Source organism: Corvus brachyrhynchos, unplaced genomic scaffold, assembly GCF_000691975.1.
Source record: "Corvus brachyrhynchos isolate BGI_N302 unplaced genomic scaffold, ASM69197v1 scaffold130, whole genome shotgun sequence".
Taxonomy (NCBI): domain Eukaryota; kingdom Metazoa; phylum Chordata; class Aves; order Passeriformes; family Corvidae; genus Corvus; species Corvus brachyrhynchos.
The window spans coordinates 1,272,046-1,288,734 of NW_008236193.1; the positions used below are offsets into that span (position 1 = coordinate 1,272,046).

At 55.5% G+C, this 16,689-nt stretch overlaps 2 protein-coding genes across 4 annotated transcripts in view; both read right to left on the minus strand.

Annotated features, from left to right (window-relative positions):
* The window catches only part of LOC103620594 (excitatory amino acid transporter 5), a 17,467-nt gene extending 10,234 nt beyond the window's left edge, over positions 1 to 7,233 (minus strand). The window contains exons 1-4 of one of the 2 annotated variants that reach the window (XM_008639221.2): positions 6,924 to 7,233; positions 4,256 to 4,335; positions 1,361 to 1,573; positions 637 to 679 (exon numbers count right to left, since the gene is read on the minus strand). In XM_008639221.2, the coding sequence (XP_008637443.1) occupies positions 637 to 679; positions 1,361 to 1,573; positions 4,256 to 4,335; positions 6,924 to 7,100 (513 nt within the window). In that variant the 5' untranslated portion in view covers positions 7,101 to 7,233. The remainder of the gene's footprint in view (positions 1 to 636; positions 680 to 1,360; positions 1,574 to 4,255; positions 4,336 to 6,923) is intronic. The other variant, XM_017739484.1, reaches the window with a different exon arrangement.
* Positions 7,234 to 7,935: 702 nt separating this feature from the next.
* PRAM1 (PML-RARA regulated adaptor molecule 1) lies at positions 7,936 to 16,630 on the minus strand. Of its 2 annotated transcripts, none has more exons than XM_017739508.1 (10): positions 15,475 to 16,630; positions 13,151 to 13,835; positions 11,619 to 11,691; positions 11,105 to 11,214; positions 10,744 to 10,798; positions 10,386 to 10,479; positions 9,946 to 10,108; positions 9,287 to 9,320; positions 8,679 to 8,713; positions 7,936 to 8,224 (listed from the first exon to the last, which is right to left on the minus strand). In XM_017739508.1, exons 1-10 carry the CDS (start codon positions 15,475 to 15,477, stop codon positions 8,220 to 8,222), a joined length of 1,257 nt encoding a protein of 418 aa, XP_017594997.1. In that variant the 5' UTR covers positions 15,478 to 16,630; the 3' UTR covers positions 7,936 to 8,219. The 2 variants fall into 2 exon arrangements, with proteins under 2 accessions (XP_017594997.1, XP_017595008.1); XM_017739519.1 differs by having other exon boundaries at positions 13,607 to 13,835; positions 15,475 to 16,627.
* Positions 16,631 to 16,689: the final 59 nt, after the last annotated feature.

A 16,689-nucleotide genomic window follows, 5' to 3' on the forward strand; every position in this document is an offset into this window, starting at 1 on the left:
GGTGTGGCGTGTGGCTGCAGCCCGTCCTCAGCCAAGGCTGCAGAGCAGACTGGCGCCGTTGGTGAGTCGGGTCCCCTGCGGGACGCCAGCGCAGCCCTGGGGTAGCGCTCTGGTCCCTCCGTCCCTCCTCCTGCGAGCTTTACCGATGCTTTCCCAATGCCGTGGGTTCGCTTGTTTTCCCTGTCCCTCCACCCTGCCTGGCCACTCAGTCTGTCCCCTTTGACCACTCTACCTTCCCTCAAGCGTCCCTTCTTTGTGTCCCTTCCCCTGCCTGCTGCCTGCCCACCCCGCTGCCGCCCCTCCCCGGGGACTAAGAAGCCTCTGCACAGGAGCGGGATGAGGGAAGGGATGTGTGCTGCTTCTGTACAGGAGCCTCGCAGGCAGAGGGCAGGCACGGGGGTTCCTGTGAGCCTGTGCCCCCCCAGCACCGTCCTGCCTTCGGGTGCCCACCCTGGGGTGAGTGTGGGGGGATGAAGGGGAAGGGGAAGTTCAGGGAAGGGAACAGAGGGGAAGGGGAAGAGAGGGGAGGGAAGGGAGGGGAAGAGAAGGGCTCCTGTCCAGGCTGTGGGTGGGCAAAGAGGCAGCCCCATGTGGAGCTGAGCACCATCCTGGCTGCACGCAGAGGGATGAACTCACCTGCTGGAATGAAGCTTCAACCAGGTTAGAAGGAAACATGTTTCTGTAAGAGACCAATGACACAGGGTTAGAGTGTGTTGTGAGAGCATAGGGAGCATCCTGGGAAGCACTTCTGGTGGGCACAATGTCCAGAGGAGGAGAAGAGAGCCAACAACAGCTTATGACAGCTGTGCAAGCTGAAAGCAAAGCAAAGCTGGAAGGTGAACTCAAAGCAGGACTCAGAACCATGTGTAAATGGGATTGGTGGAAGGCCTGAGCCTGAGATGGACATCTGCCATCTGCAGGCCCCTGCTCAGAGCCTGGTCTAGTCAATCCAGTACCTCCAGAAATTGAGATTCTCCCCCAGCCCCTGGGTCTGTGCTGCAGCCCCTCCCCAGGTAACCCCATCTGCTGCTTTAACCCAGCCCTGGGCCAGCTCCAGGCTTGGCATGTTCCCGCTGGGGCCGCAGAGGAGAATCCGAGCCTTGCAGGCAACACAACTCTGTCTGATCTCTGCTGCAGTGCATCTCTTTGCTGATGGCTTTGGGAGAGCAGTGGCAGTGACAGAGTGGCCAGAGGGACACGGATGGGGGGAAACGAACCCCACATTGCTGGGCTTGGAGGTACCAGCACCTGGCCAGTGGTTCTCCTGTTTCCCTCGCGTTCTCAGTGTCTTCTGGGAACTCAGAACCTTCTGGGAAGATCTTGTTATCACAGCCCTGACTCCTGAAATCCTGTGACACACCTGATCAAATCCAGTAACGCGTCGGCGGAGCTGAGCACCACTTTCTGCACAGAGTAGTTGTCCTTCTGGGCAGCTGCACCAGGATGGATGCTGACCACGAGGATGATCCCCACGGTCACTGCCATAAAGGTCGTCCAAAGGTAGTAGGTGATGGTGATCACTCCCATCTTCCCACAGGCTTTGGAGTCCATGGTGGCCAGCCCGGACATGAGGCTGCAGCACAGAACAGAGTGGTCAGTGTCTGCTCCCCAAACTGCACAAGATACATCTGATGGGCAAAATCTCCAAGGCGGGAGGGATTTCCATAGGTTTTTTTAAACCAAAGCCTAAGGGCATCACTGACCTCTTGCACATTCCTGTGCCAGCGCCCACAGGATCTCAGACCCAGGATGGGCTTGTGACAACCCAAGCTGAGTTGTGAAGGGCAGGAGACACCTCCAAGCCCCTTTTCAAGGTCTAGCTGTGTTTTCTGTTTTCTACGAGGGTTAAGAAGTTTATATTCTTAGTGTATTTTTATGTTGAATAAATGATGCTGCTCCTTTTTTGTGAGATACTGCTCTCTTATATCTCCATCACCTCGTGCCACTGCTGTGTGTCACTGTGAGCAGCAAAGGAAGGTACCAGCAAGGTTCATAAAATCCTGGTGGGGATGGACCCCACACCCCCTGGAGAGAGCTGCAGGTTCAGATTTCATGCACATGGAAGCTTTCCTAAGAAGTAACCCATAAGCTACTTCTCAGCAACACTGGGCTAAAAATAGACAGGGCATTACAGGCTGCCCCAGCAGGGAGAGCAGTGCTGGCGGTGGGGACAAGTTGGGTGCAGGACTGGAAGGTCCTGAGTGGGTTTGCTGAGGTTACTCACTTGGGAGGAACTGCTGCCACCCTCAAGGCCCCACAGAGAGACTGTGACAAATGTGAGGATTGGGAAATTCCCCCACCATGTGATGTTTAACAGGGCAAGTGCTGGATCCTGCCCTGGGATGGGGCAGCCCTGGATGCAGGGACAGACTGGGAATCAGAGGCTGGAGAGCAGCGCCGTGGGAAGGGACCTGGGGGTCCTGGTTGGTCCAAGTTGGATCTGAGTCCCCGGTGTGTCCTGGCAGCCCAAAGGGCCACCGTGTCCTGGGGGGCACCAGGCCAGGGAGGGATTGTCCCGCTCTGCTCTGCACTGGGGCAGCCTCACCTCCAGTGCTGGGGGCACTCTGGGCACCACAAGATCAGAAGGGTCCAAAGCTGTTGGAGAGTGTCCAAAGGAGGGACACGGAGCTGGGGAAGGGTCTGAGGAGCGGCTGAGGGCACTTGGCTCGTTCAGCTGCAGCAGAGGAGACTGAGGGGAGGCTCCTGGGGGCTGCAGCTCCTCCCGAGGGGAGGCGGAGGGGCAGGGGCTGAGCTCTGCTCTGGGACAGGGACAGGAGCCCAGGGAACGGCTGGAGCTGGGTCAGGGCTGGGCATGGAGCTCAGGGAAAGGTTCTTCCCCCCGAGGCTGCTGGGCACTGCCCAGGCTCCCCAGGGAATGGGCCCGGCCCCGAGGCTGCCAGAGCTGCAGGAGCGTTTGGACAGCGCTCTCAGGGATGCCCAGGCTGGGGTTGTTGGGGTGTCTGTGCAGGGCCAGGGGCTGCACTGATGATCCCTGAGGGTCCCTTCCAGCTCAGGATATTCCAGGATTCTATGAAATGTGAGCATTTGGGGGCTGCAGTGTGCCCCACATGCATGCAGACCCAGCCAAGCCCTGACCTTCAGTCAGGATATAATAGAGGGGCTGTGAGGGTCAGTGCCAACCTTGGGGACACAGAGGGTGGGTGACGTGGTGGCCAGCCTATGGATCCCCTTCAGCAGCCACATATCCAGGAGGAGAAGGGCCTTGGAAACTCAAGAGAGTCCACAAAAGCAACACTGACATAGGTGGTGCTTTCCAACTTGGGGCTTGGATCTCCAGAGCTCCATCTCCAGAGCTCGCCCAGTCCCCTCTGGGATGGTGCATAGAGAGAAGACACCACTTTACCATCATTCAGTAATTGTAGAAAAATCCCTGGTTCAATCCAACATGAAAGAAAACTCCCAGGAGGCCTCTGCAGAACCTGCACCCACAGACGGGAGAGTGATCAGAGACAACCACCCAGCAACTGAGCTGCCAGGAGGGCTGAGAGCGAAGGGAAACCCTCAGGCACCTTGGGGAGGGATGTGAGGTACAGACATCTCTATAAGGGATGGTACTGAACAGGCCAAGTGTGGCCAGGATAGAGACCACACTGCTCTCAAAAATAAACCAGAGGCAAATGGGACAACAAGCAAACTCTGACTAACAACAGAGAAATGACACATCCTCGAGGGAACAAGCACCTGGTAATTTTTGTGTGTCTAATGAGCACATGACAACATATTGTTTGCAATATGTCAATCCATATAAGCTTTTCAAGACCTTGATTAGACCCCAATATGACTGCTGGCTCTGTTCCTTATTTCTAGGTCTGTATGGGCCAATAAAATTGGGATTTGCAAACACAGACACAGTACTGAGGGATGCTTATGTTTTTTACCTGAACTTTCTCAAATCCCTCTAAGGGAATCTGCTTTGAGGTTAAACAGCCCGTCACAACTGCCCATGGATGGTCCTGGCATCACCAGCTGCCCAAAAGAAGGGAAACACCCCAGCCAGTGCAGGTGTCTGACCTGGGCACAAGTGCCTATCAAATCCAGGTGAGGATTTGTCCCAGACTGTTGCTGGGAAATCTCAGGGTTTGATGGACACCAAGCCAGGGGATGCTGCTTGACTTGCCAGCTGCTTGGAGCCAGGGTTATTCTCACCCCATGCAGCTTTGGGGTTCTCTCCTCAATGGAGATCTTTTCAATGTGAGGGAAAGATGGTGCTTTAGAGCAGAAGGTGATGTCTTACCTGGAGGTGATCAAGGGCAGGATCAGCATCTTCAGCATCCTCATGAGGAGCTCTCCAGGAAAGGAAAAATACTGCTTCTCCTGCACATAGAGCAGAGCGTGTGTCAGGTAAATGATGATGGATTAAGGGCTCAAACTTGATAAATCTGCCTTTTCCCCAGCCAGTCTGAGCTCTGAGCTTCGTTCTGAGCTGGCAGCTGCTCCTTGAGGCACTCCATGATGCCATTTCCCTGCTGTCCCTTAACTGGGGGCTCACAGATGGGAAATACTGGCCACATGGCAAACCTGGCTGTACACAAGGCAGGGGCATGTGGGGTTGGTCCCCTCCCAAAACCATCCTTGGTTCTGTTGCCATCTAGGGAATAGTCCACATGGCCCCAGCACTGGCTCCTCCCAAAAGTCATTGCACTCATTATCAGGGAGCAGAGACTTGGCTGCATCTGCAAAAGTGTCCCAAAGCTGCTGGCAGCAACGAAAGGTGGGAATATCTCATGGCTGCAGGTGGCAAAGCCGAGCTCAGGGAGAGCCCGGGTGTCTGGCCCATCCATGGGACAATCTTGGTGCCGTGGCATCTCTCCACCCCCTACACCCCTCACAAGGACATGGGGAAGGGCTGCAGAGACATCCCCCAAAGTCTGGATCCCACAGCCATGACCAAGGGGAGAATGAGGGGTCTGTGGGATCAGCAGCCTGGCCAGCATCCCTCCTTCCCTCCATCCCTATCTCTACCCACCATCCATTCCTCCATCCATCCATCCCTACCTCCATCCATCCCTCCACGCCTCCATTCCTCCATGCCTCCATCCCTCCATCCATGCCTCCATCCCTCCATCCATGCCTCCATCCATGCATCCATGCATCCATCCATCCCTCCCTCCATCCATCCATCCCTCCCTCCATCCATCCATCCCTACCTCCATCCATTCCTCCATGCCTCAATCCCTCAATCCATCCATTCCTCCATGCCTCCATCCATCCATCCCTCCCTCCCTCCCTCCCTCCCTCCTTCCCTCCATCCCTATCTCTACCCTCCATCCATCCATCCATCCATCCATCCATCCATCCATCCCTCCATCCATCCATCCATCCCTGTCTCTACCCTCCATCCATCCCTCCATCCCTCCATGCCTCCATCCCTCCATCCCTCCATCCATCCATCCCTCCATCCATCCATCCATCCCTCCATCCCTCCATCCATCCCTCCATCCATCCATCCCTCCATCCATCATCTTCCCTCCCTCCATCCCTGACCCCCCTATTTCACTGTGCCACTGTAGTGGTGTCAGGGAGGGATCTGAGTTGGCCCCAAGACAAGCAGGTGTTTTTGGTTACTCCAAAGTAGCCACCACCCCATGCTGGGGCTTTGAGGGGTGCCAAGGCAGCTGTTCAATCGCTCCCCTGTGCTGTCCCTGCACTGTCCCAGTGTGTGGCCTGGGCATGGCTGATGTCCCCAGGGAGCTCAGGCAGAGCGGAGCTGCGATGGGCCCAGCTGGGTGCAAGGGGTAATGCCAGATCCGAACAGCATCTCTTTGCCAGTGGGTCTCTCAGCTGTGTGACACTTCCCCACTGCAGGGAGGAAAGCAGGGACTGGCCACCTCTCCAGCTCTCCTCCAGATTTTTTGACAAAAGTCTTAGTGGGGACAGTCTCTAGTGGCTGCCAGGCCCACAGCAGAGCTGTGGCAACAGAGCAGGATGGGGCTGGAGCAGAGGACGGATAAACTTGATGACAAGGGGCCAGAGCCCCAAGACTGCCAGCCTCATGGCCAGCGTGGGTGGCTGCTGGGCTCTCACGGGTGTGCGCACTGGGATGCAGAGAGATTACACCCAGCTTCAATTAAGTAATGAGATCATCCCTGTTGTGCTGATGCTTAAGGGCCTAATTGAAATGACAAGACTTTTCTAAATCCTAGTGGGCAACACAGGGATGTTCCAGCCCCAGCCGAGCTCTCCCGGAGCAGCATTCCCCCGCCTGGATCAGGGCTGAGCCGTGGCCCAGCTGCCCAGTGTCAGTGGAGCTCAGCTCGGGGCCGTTTTGCAGCACGATGCTCCTGGAACGTGCTGAGCCAACGTGCCTTTTCGGTGCATTTTCTCCAATGCATTTGTCTCCAAGGCTCCTCAAAGGAAGGAGACTCTTCGAAGCCCTCTAGGCTCCCCACCAACCCTATATTTATTTGCTGGGTCCTCTCCAGAGCACGGAAATGTGCTTTGATTGCACATAGCTGGGGAGAGTAATGGGAGGACCCCATCCCTCGAACCCCATCTCCTGGACCCCCTCCCTCAGACCCTGATGCTGCTGGTGGTGTTGGGGGGAGCCTGTTACTGAGCATCTAGCACCTGAGTAAACATTCCCCCCTTTCCCATCTTCATCCCACCTCAAGGCTCCTGCAGCCTTATGGAGTCCAACTCAGACCTCCCCACTCCCACTGGAGGGAGGCAGGATTTGTCCTACACCTTGGGCATTTGTTGGCACCTTTTTGGTCAAAAAAAAAAAAAGAAAAGAAAAAAAGAAAAAAAAAGCCATGGGCAGAAACCTGCCCTGAGGTGGTTTGCTTGAGCAGGAGCCTTTGCTTTTGGGGCTGTGCCCATCTGGGACCCTTACTGGCACCACGGCTTGCCCCCCTGCCCCACTCCATCCCACTCACTCCCATCACCATCTGAGCCAGGCTTACCAGGTCTGTCAGCTCCAGCGCCCGCAGCAGGAACCCCAGGAGGCATCCAGTGACAACCGAGAGCATCGAGAGAGTCAAGAGGCCATTTTTGTACCAGAAAGCCCGCAGCCACCTCCAGAGGCGCAGGAGGGCGGTGGACAGTGAGTGCAGCACAGCTGTCCTGACCCACTCCCACATGGTCCTCAGCCACCCAGATGATGCCCCTGGGAGCGGCTCCCAGCCCCACTCATGGCCACAGGCCCCGCAGCGCCGATGGACCCCTGCTCTGTGCCAGGAGCTGAGTGTGCTGGTGGCTAATCCCCAGAACCAAAAGCTTCAGGGATATTTGGGAGCCTTTCCCATAATGGAAAGTGACGTCTTCAACTGGTTAATCTGGGCTTGGCATCCTGCCGTGAGGTGCCGAACCCTCCCACTTTAACCCTCCAGCCCCAGGGATGGGGGCCAGTGTGCAGACTGAGGGCAGGGATCCAGCTCCAGAACTCCCTTCTTCTCACTGCTCCTGATCCAGAAGGAGTTGGGTCCTGCCACCAGATCTGGGTCCTGCACCAGATTTGTGCTCCCCACCGGCTGCAAGTGCACCCCAATCCTGCCCCCATCTGTGAGGGCTTCATGAGGGCAGGGTTTGCAAAGGGAAGCTTTCCCAGTTAATGAGAGGATTTCCCATAGCAGTTGCAGACACCAGCCCAAGGCACCAACGGATGGTGCTGAGTGTTCCCACACAAATACCTGCCCCAACAGATCTGACCTCCTGCCAGCTCTCCAGGGAAGCTGCCCCAAGGCCATGAGGTGCTTCTGGAGCATCTGGTCCATAATTCGTGATATTTTAGAGTATTTCTACGTCCAGTTTGCCTCTGATTCAGGCCAGGAGTGTCACTGGGGTCAGAGCGGAGTACAGAATGAAAGGGCAGGAGGGTCCCAGGCTGAAGATGCTCTGGGAATGGGAAAACATTAAAACCTTTATGTGCCTGATTTTACCCCTCTTTCCCCACCCCCCAAAAAATAAGGCCATGGAACCCTCTTGAAACATTGCCATATTTTACACAGACAAAACAGAGCTACAGTGAAGGTGTGACTTGAGGATCTGTGGCCACCTGCCCCATGGGATGGGATCTGGGCAGCCCCATGTGCTGAGCGGCCATGCCTGTCCGTGGCAGCGACGCGGTGGGTTTGCAGTCTGTCTCACAGGAAGCAGAGCTCCTTCACAAAAGCAGCCTGGTGTCTAACGCTGTTCATGTTGCAGCCCTTGGGGAGGTCTCTGTGGTGCTGTCTTGTGCCTTTGGCCCTAGTGTGGTTGGCTCAGCCTGCCAGAATTAGATGAAGTGTGTGCTTGTGAGTAGAGCTGAAATGCAGTTGTCTCTATTCAGCTCCATCTTCAGAGCCAACTGCCAGCCAGGGATGGAGTTTGCATGTCAGGAGAGAGAAACTGCTTGGGAAAGGGGAGCCTGAGGTGTCTGGGGGATCAGGGATACCTCAAAGGACATTGAAGGGGCCCTGGGGCTGGCAGCAAGTGGAAGGAGCAAGCTGAGAACAGGGTGCAGAGAAGTCCAAATAATTGGGAACAGAGGAACATGAAGACCTTTAGGGAACTGGGAGTAAGTAAAGGATACCTCAGGGAGAGGAAGAGGAATTGCACAGAGGGAAGAGAGAAAGGGAAGGCAGCAAAACGGCAAGGGGTCAGGAGGAGGGGAATCCTGGTGCTGGTGTGGGGGTCACCGTGGCCAGTGAAGGGGTATGGCAGCAGTTCTGTGCACCTACCATAAATCTCAACGTCATCATAGATGTCAGTGTCCCTGCAAGGACAAAGATGGGGTGCTGTGGGCAGTGTGGTCTCCCATGTCCCCACCACCTCCAACCCCAAAGCATGGGCCAGCTCCTGCTGCCATATCTGTCTCATTTCTCCTGGCATGTCTGTGGGCTCTGGTGTCCACTTGCAGCCCCGTTTCCCCCTCCCAGAGCTGTGCTCTCCCTGCAGAGCTGGGACCATCTGGAGTGGGGTTAACATGATTCTTGGCCCCTCTCAGGATGGTGGCTTTGTCCCAGGCCGCCGGGAGCTGCAGACCCGGCCATGCAGAGGGGCTGCACCCTGATCCTGTGCCAGCAGCAGCCTCTAAGCAGTGTCTGGGCAGGTCCCACATGAGGGACCACAGCCTGGGGAGTGCTCCCAGTGCCCCAGTGACAATCTCTCCTGACACCAGAAATGGCAGATTCCACCCCAGGGTAACCAGCTGGTGTTAGGCTTATGGTCACAGCCTGAGCTGGGTAGTTTTGAGTTGTCAGCCAGGACTAGTTTGGTACTGGCCACTCATGGAGCAGTCGTTGCAGCTCATGGAGTGGAGAGGAAGGGGCTGGGAAAGGGTACTCACAGAGGCAGCATCACAGCCCGGGGCACGTAGCCATCTGCAAGAGAGTGAGGAAAAACATGTCAGGTTGTGCTGGGAACCAGGGCATCAGTGGGAATCACCCCAGCACCTGTCCCTGCCCAGGGTTTAGCAACACCTCATGTTCCCAGAAAGAGCTGGGACAAGGAGGAACCCAGCTCTAGGAAGCCGAGTGGGACCCTCAGGAGGAACCTGCTCTGGGCAGTGTCAGGAAGGAGCCCTCCAGGCTGAATGGCAGCTGGCAGGGAAGAGCCTGATCCCTTCCTCTCTGCCTGAGGGATCTGCCGCCCATTCCACCCAAGCACCCCTCAGTGCAGACACAGCTTGTAGAGTTCGAGTCCATGGCAAAGGGTGGTGTGCTGGGCTGGTGGCCTGGAGGCTTTGAGGACTGCAAAGGCTTTTAGCAGAGGGAAAGGACAAGCCCAGCTCACAGCAGAAATGCCGCTGCTGAGTGGAAGGAAGAGCAGGACATTTGTACAGAGGAAAGTGGGAACCTTCTCAGGGTAGCAGGGTACCTGTCAGATCCAACAGGTGGAGGAGGTCTGTCAGGAGGCCTGTCATGGGGTGTTTGCATGAAGAAACTTTTTCCCAAAACTGTGCTGTGCTCCCTGCTGTGGGCAAACCCCATCCCCCTCCAGACTTACACCTCCTCTGGCTGTTCCGGCAGAGGATTTGCTCCTGATTTGTAAACTGAATGACATCAAGGATTTCTCCCCGTCTCAGTGGCAGGTTCTTCCCTCCACCCCTCCTCTCTGTTGCTGCAGGGTCGACCATCATCTGAGTCAGGACGTTGATGCTGCCTTCAAACTGAAACACAGACAGCAGTGCCCCAGGGGAGCTGAGTCAGACAGGTCTGACTGCTCTCCCTCCTTGAAAAAAAGCAGATTGCTCTCTAGCCAAATGGTCTGTGGGACTGGTCTGATCTGGGGCAATGGGGCAGGTGTGACCTGGGGGAACAAGGCAAGATGTGATCTGGGTATCACTGGTCCCTGGGGAGCACAGCTCCTTTCTGCCATTGCATTGTGCCCTTCCCAGGAGGGGAGAAGGAGCTCAGAGGGAAAAGTGATCACTCGTTGCTGCTCACCTTGAATTTCTTCTGAAACTCCCTGTCCATCTTCTCTTCCTTCTTGCATTCCTTGAGTGTCCTGGTCTTCATCTTCTGGGAGACCTGGGATTCTCTGCAGTCATTGAAAGCCATGGGAAGTTTCAGATGACCCCATGCTCTGCTCCCTCCTGTCCCCTTCTCCCTGCTGGCTGCTCCCCATTGCATTTCCCTGTGCCAGCTCTGAGGCTGTGGGGGCTCTTGGCCAGGTGTACAGCCTGCAGCTTGTGCTCTTCCTACTGCAAGCCCAGCAGAGACCATTAAAGCAGCAGCTTTGTCACAACAGCAAGGAGCCCTGGCCATTTTGGGACCCTTAGAAAGAGTAAAAAAACCCTGTTACCTCTGTGCAGCTGCCAGCAAGGTAACCCTGTTCGAGGCTCGGCCAGCATCTCCACCTGTAAAACCAAACCCCGGGAGAGGTGCTGCCATGAGGCTGCTGTGAGGTGTAAGTACCTGCCAAAACAGGATACAAAGAGCAGCAAGAGCTTTCTCCTCCTGGGACCAAACCCTGAGTTTGCCCCCAAGTGTGGGGGCATTAGGGTTTCCTGTGCCCATTTACAAGAGGAACCCACTGCCGTCATGTGTGGGGGAGCAGTAGGCTTAGCACAGGCCCTGCCGCTGCCCATGGCTCGTCGGGGCCTCACAGCTCTCAGAGCTGCAGGTCTCACCCCAAACAGCACCCAAGCTTCTGCTGTACCCACCTCCTCTGGGGCGGGGATGCACTGGCAGCTGGGACACAGAAGATAGCAGAAGGCCTGGGCTTCTGGCCAACCCAACAGGCTCGACGTCGTCGTATATCTCATCTCCATCCCTGCAGCAAGGCAGAGCATGGTTAGGAAGTGCTGCTGCAATGATGGCATTGGGGGCCAAGGGCAGAATCAGGGCTGCCAGGAGGAGGGTGGGCAACAAGCAGGTGGGCTGGCCATGGACTGGCCCTGGCTCTGGGGCAGAGCTGGACAGCAGCCCCGTGCCCTGTGCCAGCAGCTCCTCCCACAGCTGGATGTGGACGGGCAGCGGGGTGCAACGGCCCCAGTGAGGTAACATAGCTCCAGGAGATGGCCACGCTTCACACTGTGGGAGCTGCTTGCACACCCTGGGCTCCAGCAGCAGGCAGGAAAACCCAAATATCCTCTTGCTGTCCCCTCTCATGTCCTTCTCAGTGGCTTGGCACAGCCTGGAAGCCACCTGGAATAGCAGTGTTGCCTCAGTCCTTACCCCGTGCCACTCGGAGCATCCTGCAGTGGGAACTGTGTGGGCACTGATGCAACACAGCCTGGCTTCAGGTCACCTGTGGCAAACAGCAGAACAGGAGGGATCAGGGAGGGATTATTTCATATTTTCTCCTCAGCTCTATCAGCCACCCTGAGGTCAGAGCCACTCTGGGCTAGATTTAGTGCGGGGGGAGGTGGGGAGATAAAAGTGACTGCACATCTTGATAGAGCAAGGAGTTTTTTACTCCATAGCCCATTTATATAGTTCTATGTTACTTTCTTCCTGGACAAATGAGGGAAGGAGAGGGCCAAAACAGGTATCATGAATGTGGCAAAACCCCTAAATTTCAGATATGTACCAGAGTCAGGGCAAGTCCTGAATATCTCCACGTGCTCCGGATTATCATCAGCCAGAACATGCTGCTGCACCCTTTAGGATTGCCAGCATGACCACACCTCTGCTAACATGCCATTATTGTATCATGAGCCTTGTCTCCAGCCTGATCAACCAGACCAACCAAAAATGGGCACGAAGACCTGAGTACAACATCAAATCTCTGCTGGTTTATGGTACCGAGTAATACAAAGATACCTGGTCCTAAAAATCATAAGATTGCCCTAAAAAATAACAAAAATGATCAAATCAAGGCAAGGTGTAATTCTAGATGTTGCAACTTGCCTCAGGACCCATGAGACAAATAAATACTTGAAAAACTGCTGGTTTGTAGGACACGGGGGGAGCAGATCCTTCCCTCCTTTACCAGAGCTGCTCAGCCCTGGGTCAGGGCCAGTCATGTAAGAATCTCCCAGCACAACAGCTGGGAGATAACACCTGATAACACCTTTTAATTATAACACAGACCAGCTTGATTTTTCAGTTCTCTTAAGGAAAGGAAGGGAAGTCTATTCTCATGGTTAGAGAAATTGAGCAAGATTTGAAATTGGTTTCATCACCTGGAGTGTGGATTAGCAGAACAGCAACTGTGAGAAACCACCACAGTAGCCTAGATCTGGAAGGCCACTGTGGAGCGTGGCAGGGCAGTGTCTAACTCACCTCCCCTACTGCTCATGCCCATCACATCCAGGCCTGTCCCTAGGCACCTCTGGGAAGAGTCTGGCTCCCATTTTCTCCCTGTTAGGTAGCTGTGGGCAGAGAGATCTCCCCTTCCTCGCTCTCCTCCCAGCTGGACAAGCCTGGGTCTCAGCCTTTCTTTCTCCATGTGCTCCAGTCCCCAACCATCTTGGGCTCACTCCAGTTTGGCAACATCTCCCGTGTTACTTACTCCAACCTTACTTCCTACAAACACTCCAGAGCCTGAAACTTGTGCCCAGCCAGGGCCGGGGCACTTTGTTTCTTCACCTGCTCTCCTTTTCTCTCATTCTCATCCTCATGCTATTGCCTATAAAAGCCCCCACCTCTCCATCAGCCCTCCCAGTATTTCCATCTCCCAGGAGCTGCAGGCTCTAACTGGTGAGATTTTCCTTCCTGAATGAGCAGTGCCCTTCCCTGAGGGACTTCCAGGTGCCTGGCCATACCCAGCTGAGCACTCCTTGGTGGTTCTGTGGCAGGACGGACGGATGTCCCAGGATGTACAGCTGCTCTGAACTTTGCCAAATCCACAACAGGAGGGCGCTGGGGCTTGGCTGGCTTCACTCCCAGGGCCCTGACGTGTGGCAAAGGCTTCCTCCGGGGCAGAACTGGGTGCTCTGCCCTTTGGGGGCCTCCCACAGAGACCAGGGGGGCTGCAACAGCCGCGCCTTTGGCAAGAACCGCTGGAGCCCCCTTGTCTTTGGCGGGTGGCCGTGTCTGCTGGGCTGCCTTCCTGTGGGGAGGAGCAGAGCCAGGTCCCACCTTCTTGTTGAACACATTTCCTCCTGGCTTTGCAGGCACTGGGTGGAAGTTGGCATCTTGAGCCATCCCCTTCCTCTGGCGCACCGTTTGTGCCGGGGTCTCACAGGCAGGCTGTGGTGAAGGCTGTCCCAGACTCTGACCTGTACTGTGAGATGGAGAGGCCCTGCTGCAGCCCACCCTCCTGCTCCAGGGGGGCTCTGGAGGAGGATCACCCTTGGAGGCCATGGCAGGCATCTGTCCTGGTTCTGGTCCATGGGAGGCTGCAGGGCGACTCTCTGGCCAGCCACCCACTTTGGGAGGTTCTTTCCTGTTCTCTTGGAACTTTGCCCGAAGGTGCCTCACCACAGTGTCTCTCTCCTCCACATGCGTCTGCAACCATTAAGAAAAAACAGTTCCAGTTAAAACACCGTGGAGGAAAATGAGTCAAAATTCCCCCTGGGGAATGTGGTATTCCTTCAACATGGTCTCAACACTAAGTCTTCTTCACAAAACAAGGTCTTTGCTCAAAAAGGTCCTGAAACATGTCTGAGAAAACACCACTGGGCTGCACCAAACTGGAACCAGGTTACCCCATCTCGAGGGCATCCAGGAGACATTTCATAGCATCTTTTGGTCTGACCCACCCTTTGTCCACTACCAGGGACCATCAAATCAGATGGGTTGGGTGGTAGTAGCAAAGCTCCTGAAGGCAGAATCTGAGATCCAGAGATTGCCCAGGGCTCAGATTGGCTCAACCTCCTTGCCCTCGTCTTGTTTTCCATGACGAGTTGGTGGGGGAGACCACACAGGGCCATTGGATCCCTCCCTGAAGGAAAAGCTGGGATGGCACTGCTGAGACTCATCCCACCAAAACCTATGTGCAGAAAAAACAAGGCCAAGAGGCAGCAGACTGCCCTACTTTTCTGACATGTGTCTTTCCTGTGTGGTTCACACGGTGCACACACGAACCAGGACACATCTGCTCCAGCACAGAGCTGCCTTTAGCTTCCTCAGTGGCCAAAATTCCCCTTTCGCTAGAGCATCCAGAGAAAAGCTGCCAGGAGGAGGCTGAACAGGTCTTGAAAGAGCACTGCAAGGTTGGAGGTATGGCACAAAGCTACAGGACGGGGCTACATTTTTCCTAAGCTTCTCAGATGGACCTTGTGAGAGGGGAGGGATCACCTTACCCTCGCCATCTTTCTCCAACCCCCTTGTCCCCAGACCACAGTGTCCCTTTGCACCAGAGCTGGCTGCTTTGCTGGAGCTGTATGCTCTGATTCTGGAGTTCTCCTTCTGGGATTTCAGTTTGGGTTTGTGACTGCATAATTTTTATTTTCACAGGGGAAGGGCTGATACGGAGAGAAGCTGATGCAATGTTTTTAGACATAACTGATCAAATGTATATACACATACTTACAAAAGTGCAAGTTCCCCAAACAGACACCCCAGTTTTCCCGGTAAACCCTCAAATGTAGCACTTGGCATAGCAGTGGTGAAGCAGCACAAATGTGCCATTTCCTGTATACCAGCAGTGGGGCTTTCACTCAAACTGGTGAAAAGAGCGATGTTCTCCAGATTCCCAAAAACGCCATTGGGATTTTTGACACCTCAATGATTTGGTGGTTTGTAACGATCAGTTTTGGGCCTGTTCCATGAGCTGGGACATGCTAAGAACCCTTGGGTGTACAGCACTGCCATCAATGTGATCAGTTCCAGGTTTTCCAATCCATTTTGTGCTGGTGGGGGCTCTCCTGGATTCAGTGGGAGTGTGGCCTCCTCCTTTTAGATGTTTATATTCAGCCCAAGTTCACCCTGCAAACTTTCCTCTGAGCCCAGGGAACTGGTCAGAGACCTTTGAAGCTCCATCCAGCTCAGATGTACAGGAGGACTTTGCCTTTTAGGAGGAGCGAGGGTGTTGGCCAGATCCAGCCCCTCACAAGGACATCCCCAAAACCCTTCCAGCCAGGACGTATGGCTCCCAGTGTCCCATCCCCATGTCCAATACAGCCCAGGTCTGGCTCTTACTCACCATCTTCCATCAGTGGATGCTTTCCTGTATGCTCGTCTCCTTGCTAAAGACCACCTGAAGCATTCGGGACAAGCCTCTCTGAGGTCACCCTCCCTTGAAACCAGAAGCTCTTTCCTAACGGCTGGTGAGGAGCTGTGTGCAACGCCAGGAAGTTGCTGTTGCCTGATGGTGAGACAGCACAAGGAGGAGGAGAAAGAGGAGGAGGAGCTCCTGGTGTACCACAAGTTTGGCCCTGCTGCTGTTGGACACTCGCGGCCCACCAAGTCCTGCTGGCCTAAGAGTCATATCCAGAGAAAAGCCCCAGTTTTGGGAAGTGACTGCAGGATGCAAGGGGATGGGACCAGGAGGGTGGGCAATGTCCTTGTCCAATGGTGGCCCAGGATTCCTCTGCAGTTCAGGTCTCAGAGCTGCACATGACTTGCAGAAGGTGGAGGTGATTCTTGGAGGTCTCATGGCAAAACCAGCACAGCCCTGCACAGCTGAGCTCTGTGGGAGCACAGGAGAGCTGGGTGAGGACTACGGCTTCCTGGAGTATCCCAAACTGCGGGGCATGTGCTCCACTGAAGAGCCTAATTCCTCTGGGAAGCAAGGGGAAGCTCTGCACGGCAGGGTGCCGTGTTGGGCCATTGCAGTGTCTAACTGTCCTGGTGTCACTGTTTACTGCCTCTGAGGCACAAATGGTCTGAGAGGTTGAATCAAGCCCTGGCAGGGGTGCTCTGGCCTGCTGGTTGGTGCTGGTGTCCCTGCTCCAGGATGGTGTGTCCCTGCAGCCCTTTGGCAAGGTGTCCCACCAGCAGTGCCCTCGGTGCCTGCAGATGATTTTAAGGATAAGACAGAGTTCGAGGATGGGGAGAAGGCTGGGGCAGGCACCTGTTGGCCAAGGGTGGTGGTCCTGGGGGTCCTGTGGAGGGTGGTGGGTGCCCAAGGTGGGCACTGGAGGGCTTGATCCCACCAGCTGGGGGTGGGATGGAGAGAGGGTGCTGGGAGGTCCCACACTGGACCCACGGAGAGCTGACGCTGGGGCACAGGACAGGCAAACAGCAGCGACAGCCACCTCCCAGCTGCCCCACTGCTCCTGGGAGGGCACGTCCCTGTCTGTGGGGGGAGGGAGGCCCAAGAGCCGTGCTGGGGCACGAGGGGTGGCAGGGAGGCACTGAAGGGCAGGGATGGGGGTGTAGGGGCTCTGTTGGGGGACATGGTGCTGGGGGAGGATGA

What these genes read in the sequence shown, in the direction of transcription:
- PRAM1 (XM_017739508.1), bottom strand. An exon ending in GATGCTCCGAGTGGCACGGG is followed by an intron (nt 11,215 to 11,618) that starts GTAAGGACTGAG and finishes GCCTTGCTGCAG; the next exon opens with GGATGGAGATGAGATATACG. An exon ending in GCATCCCCGCCCCAGAGGAG is followed by an intron (nt 10,799 to 11,104) that starts GTGGGTACAGCA and finishes TTGGTTTTACAG; the next exon opens with GTGGAGATGCTGGCCGAGCC.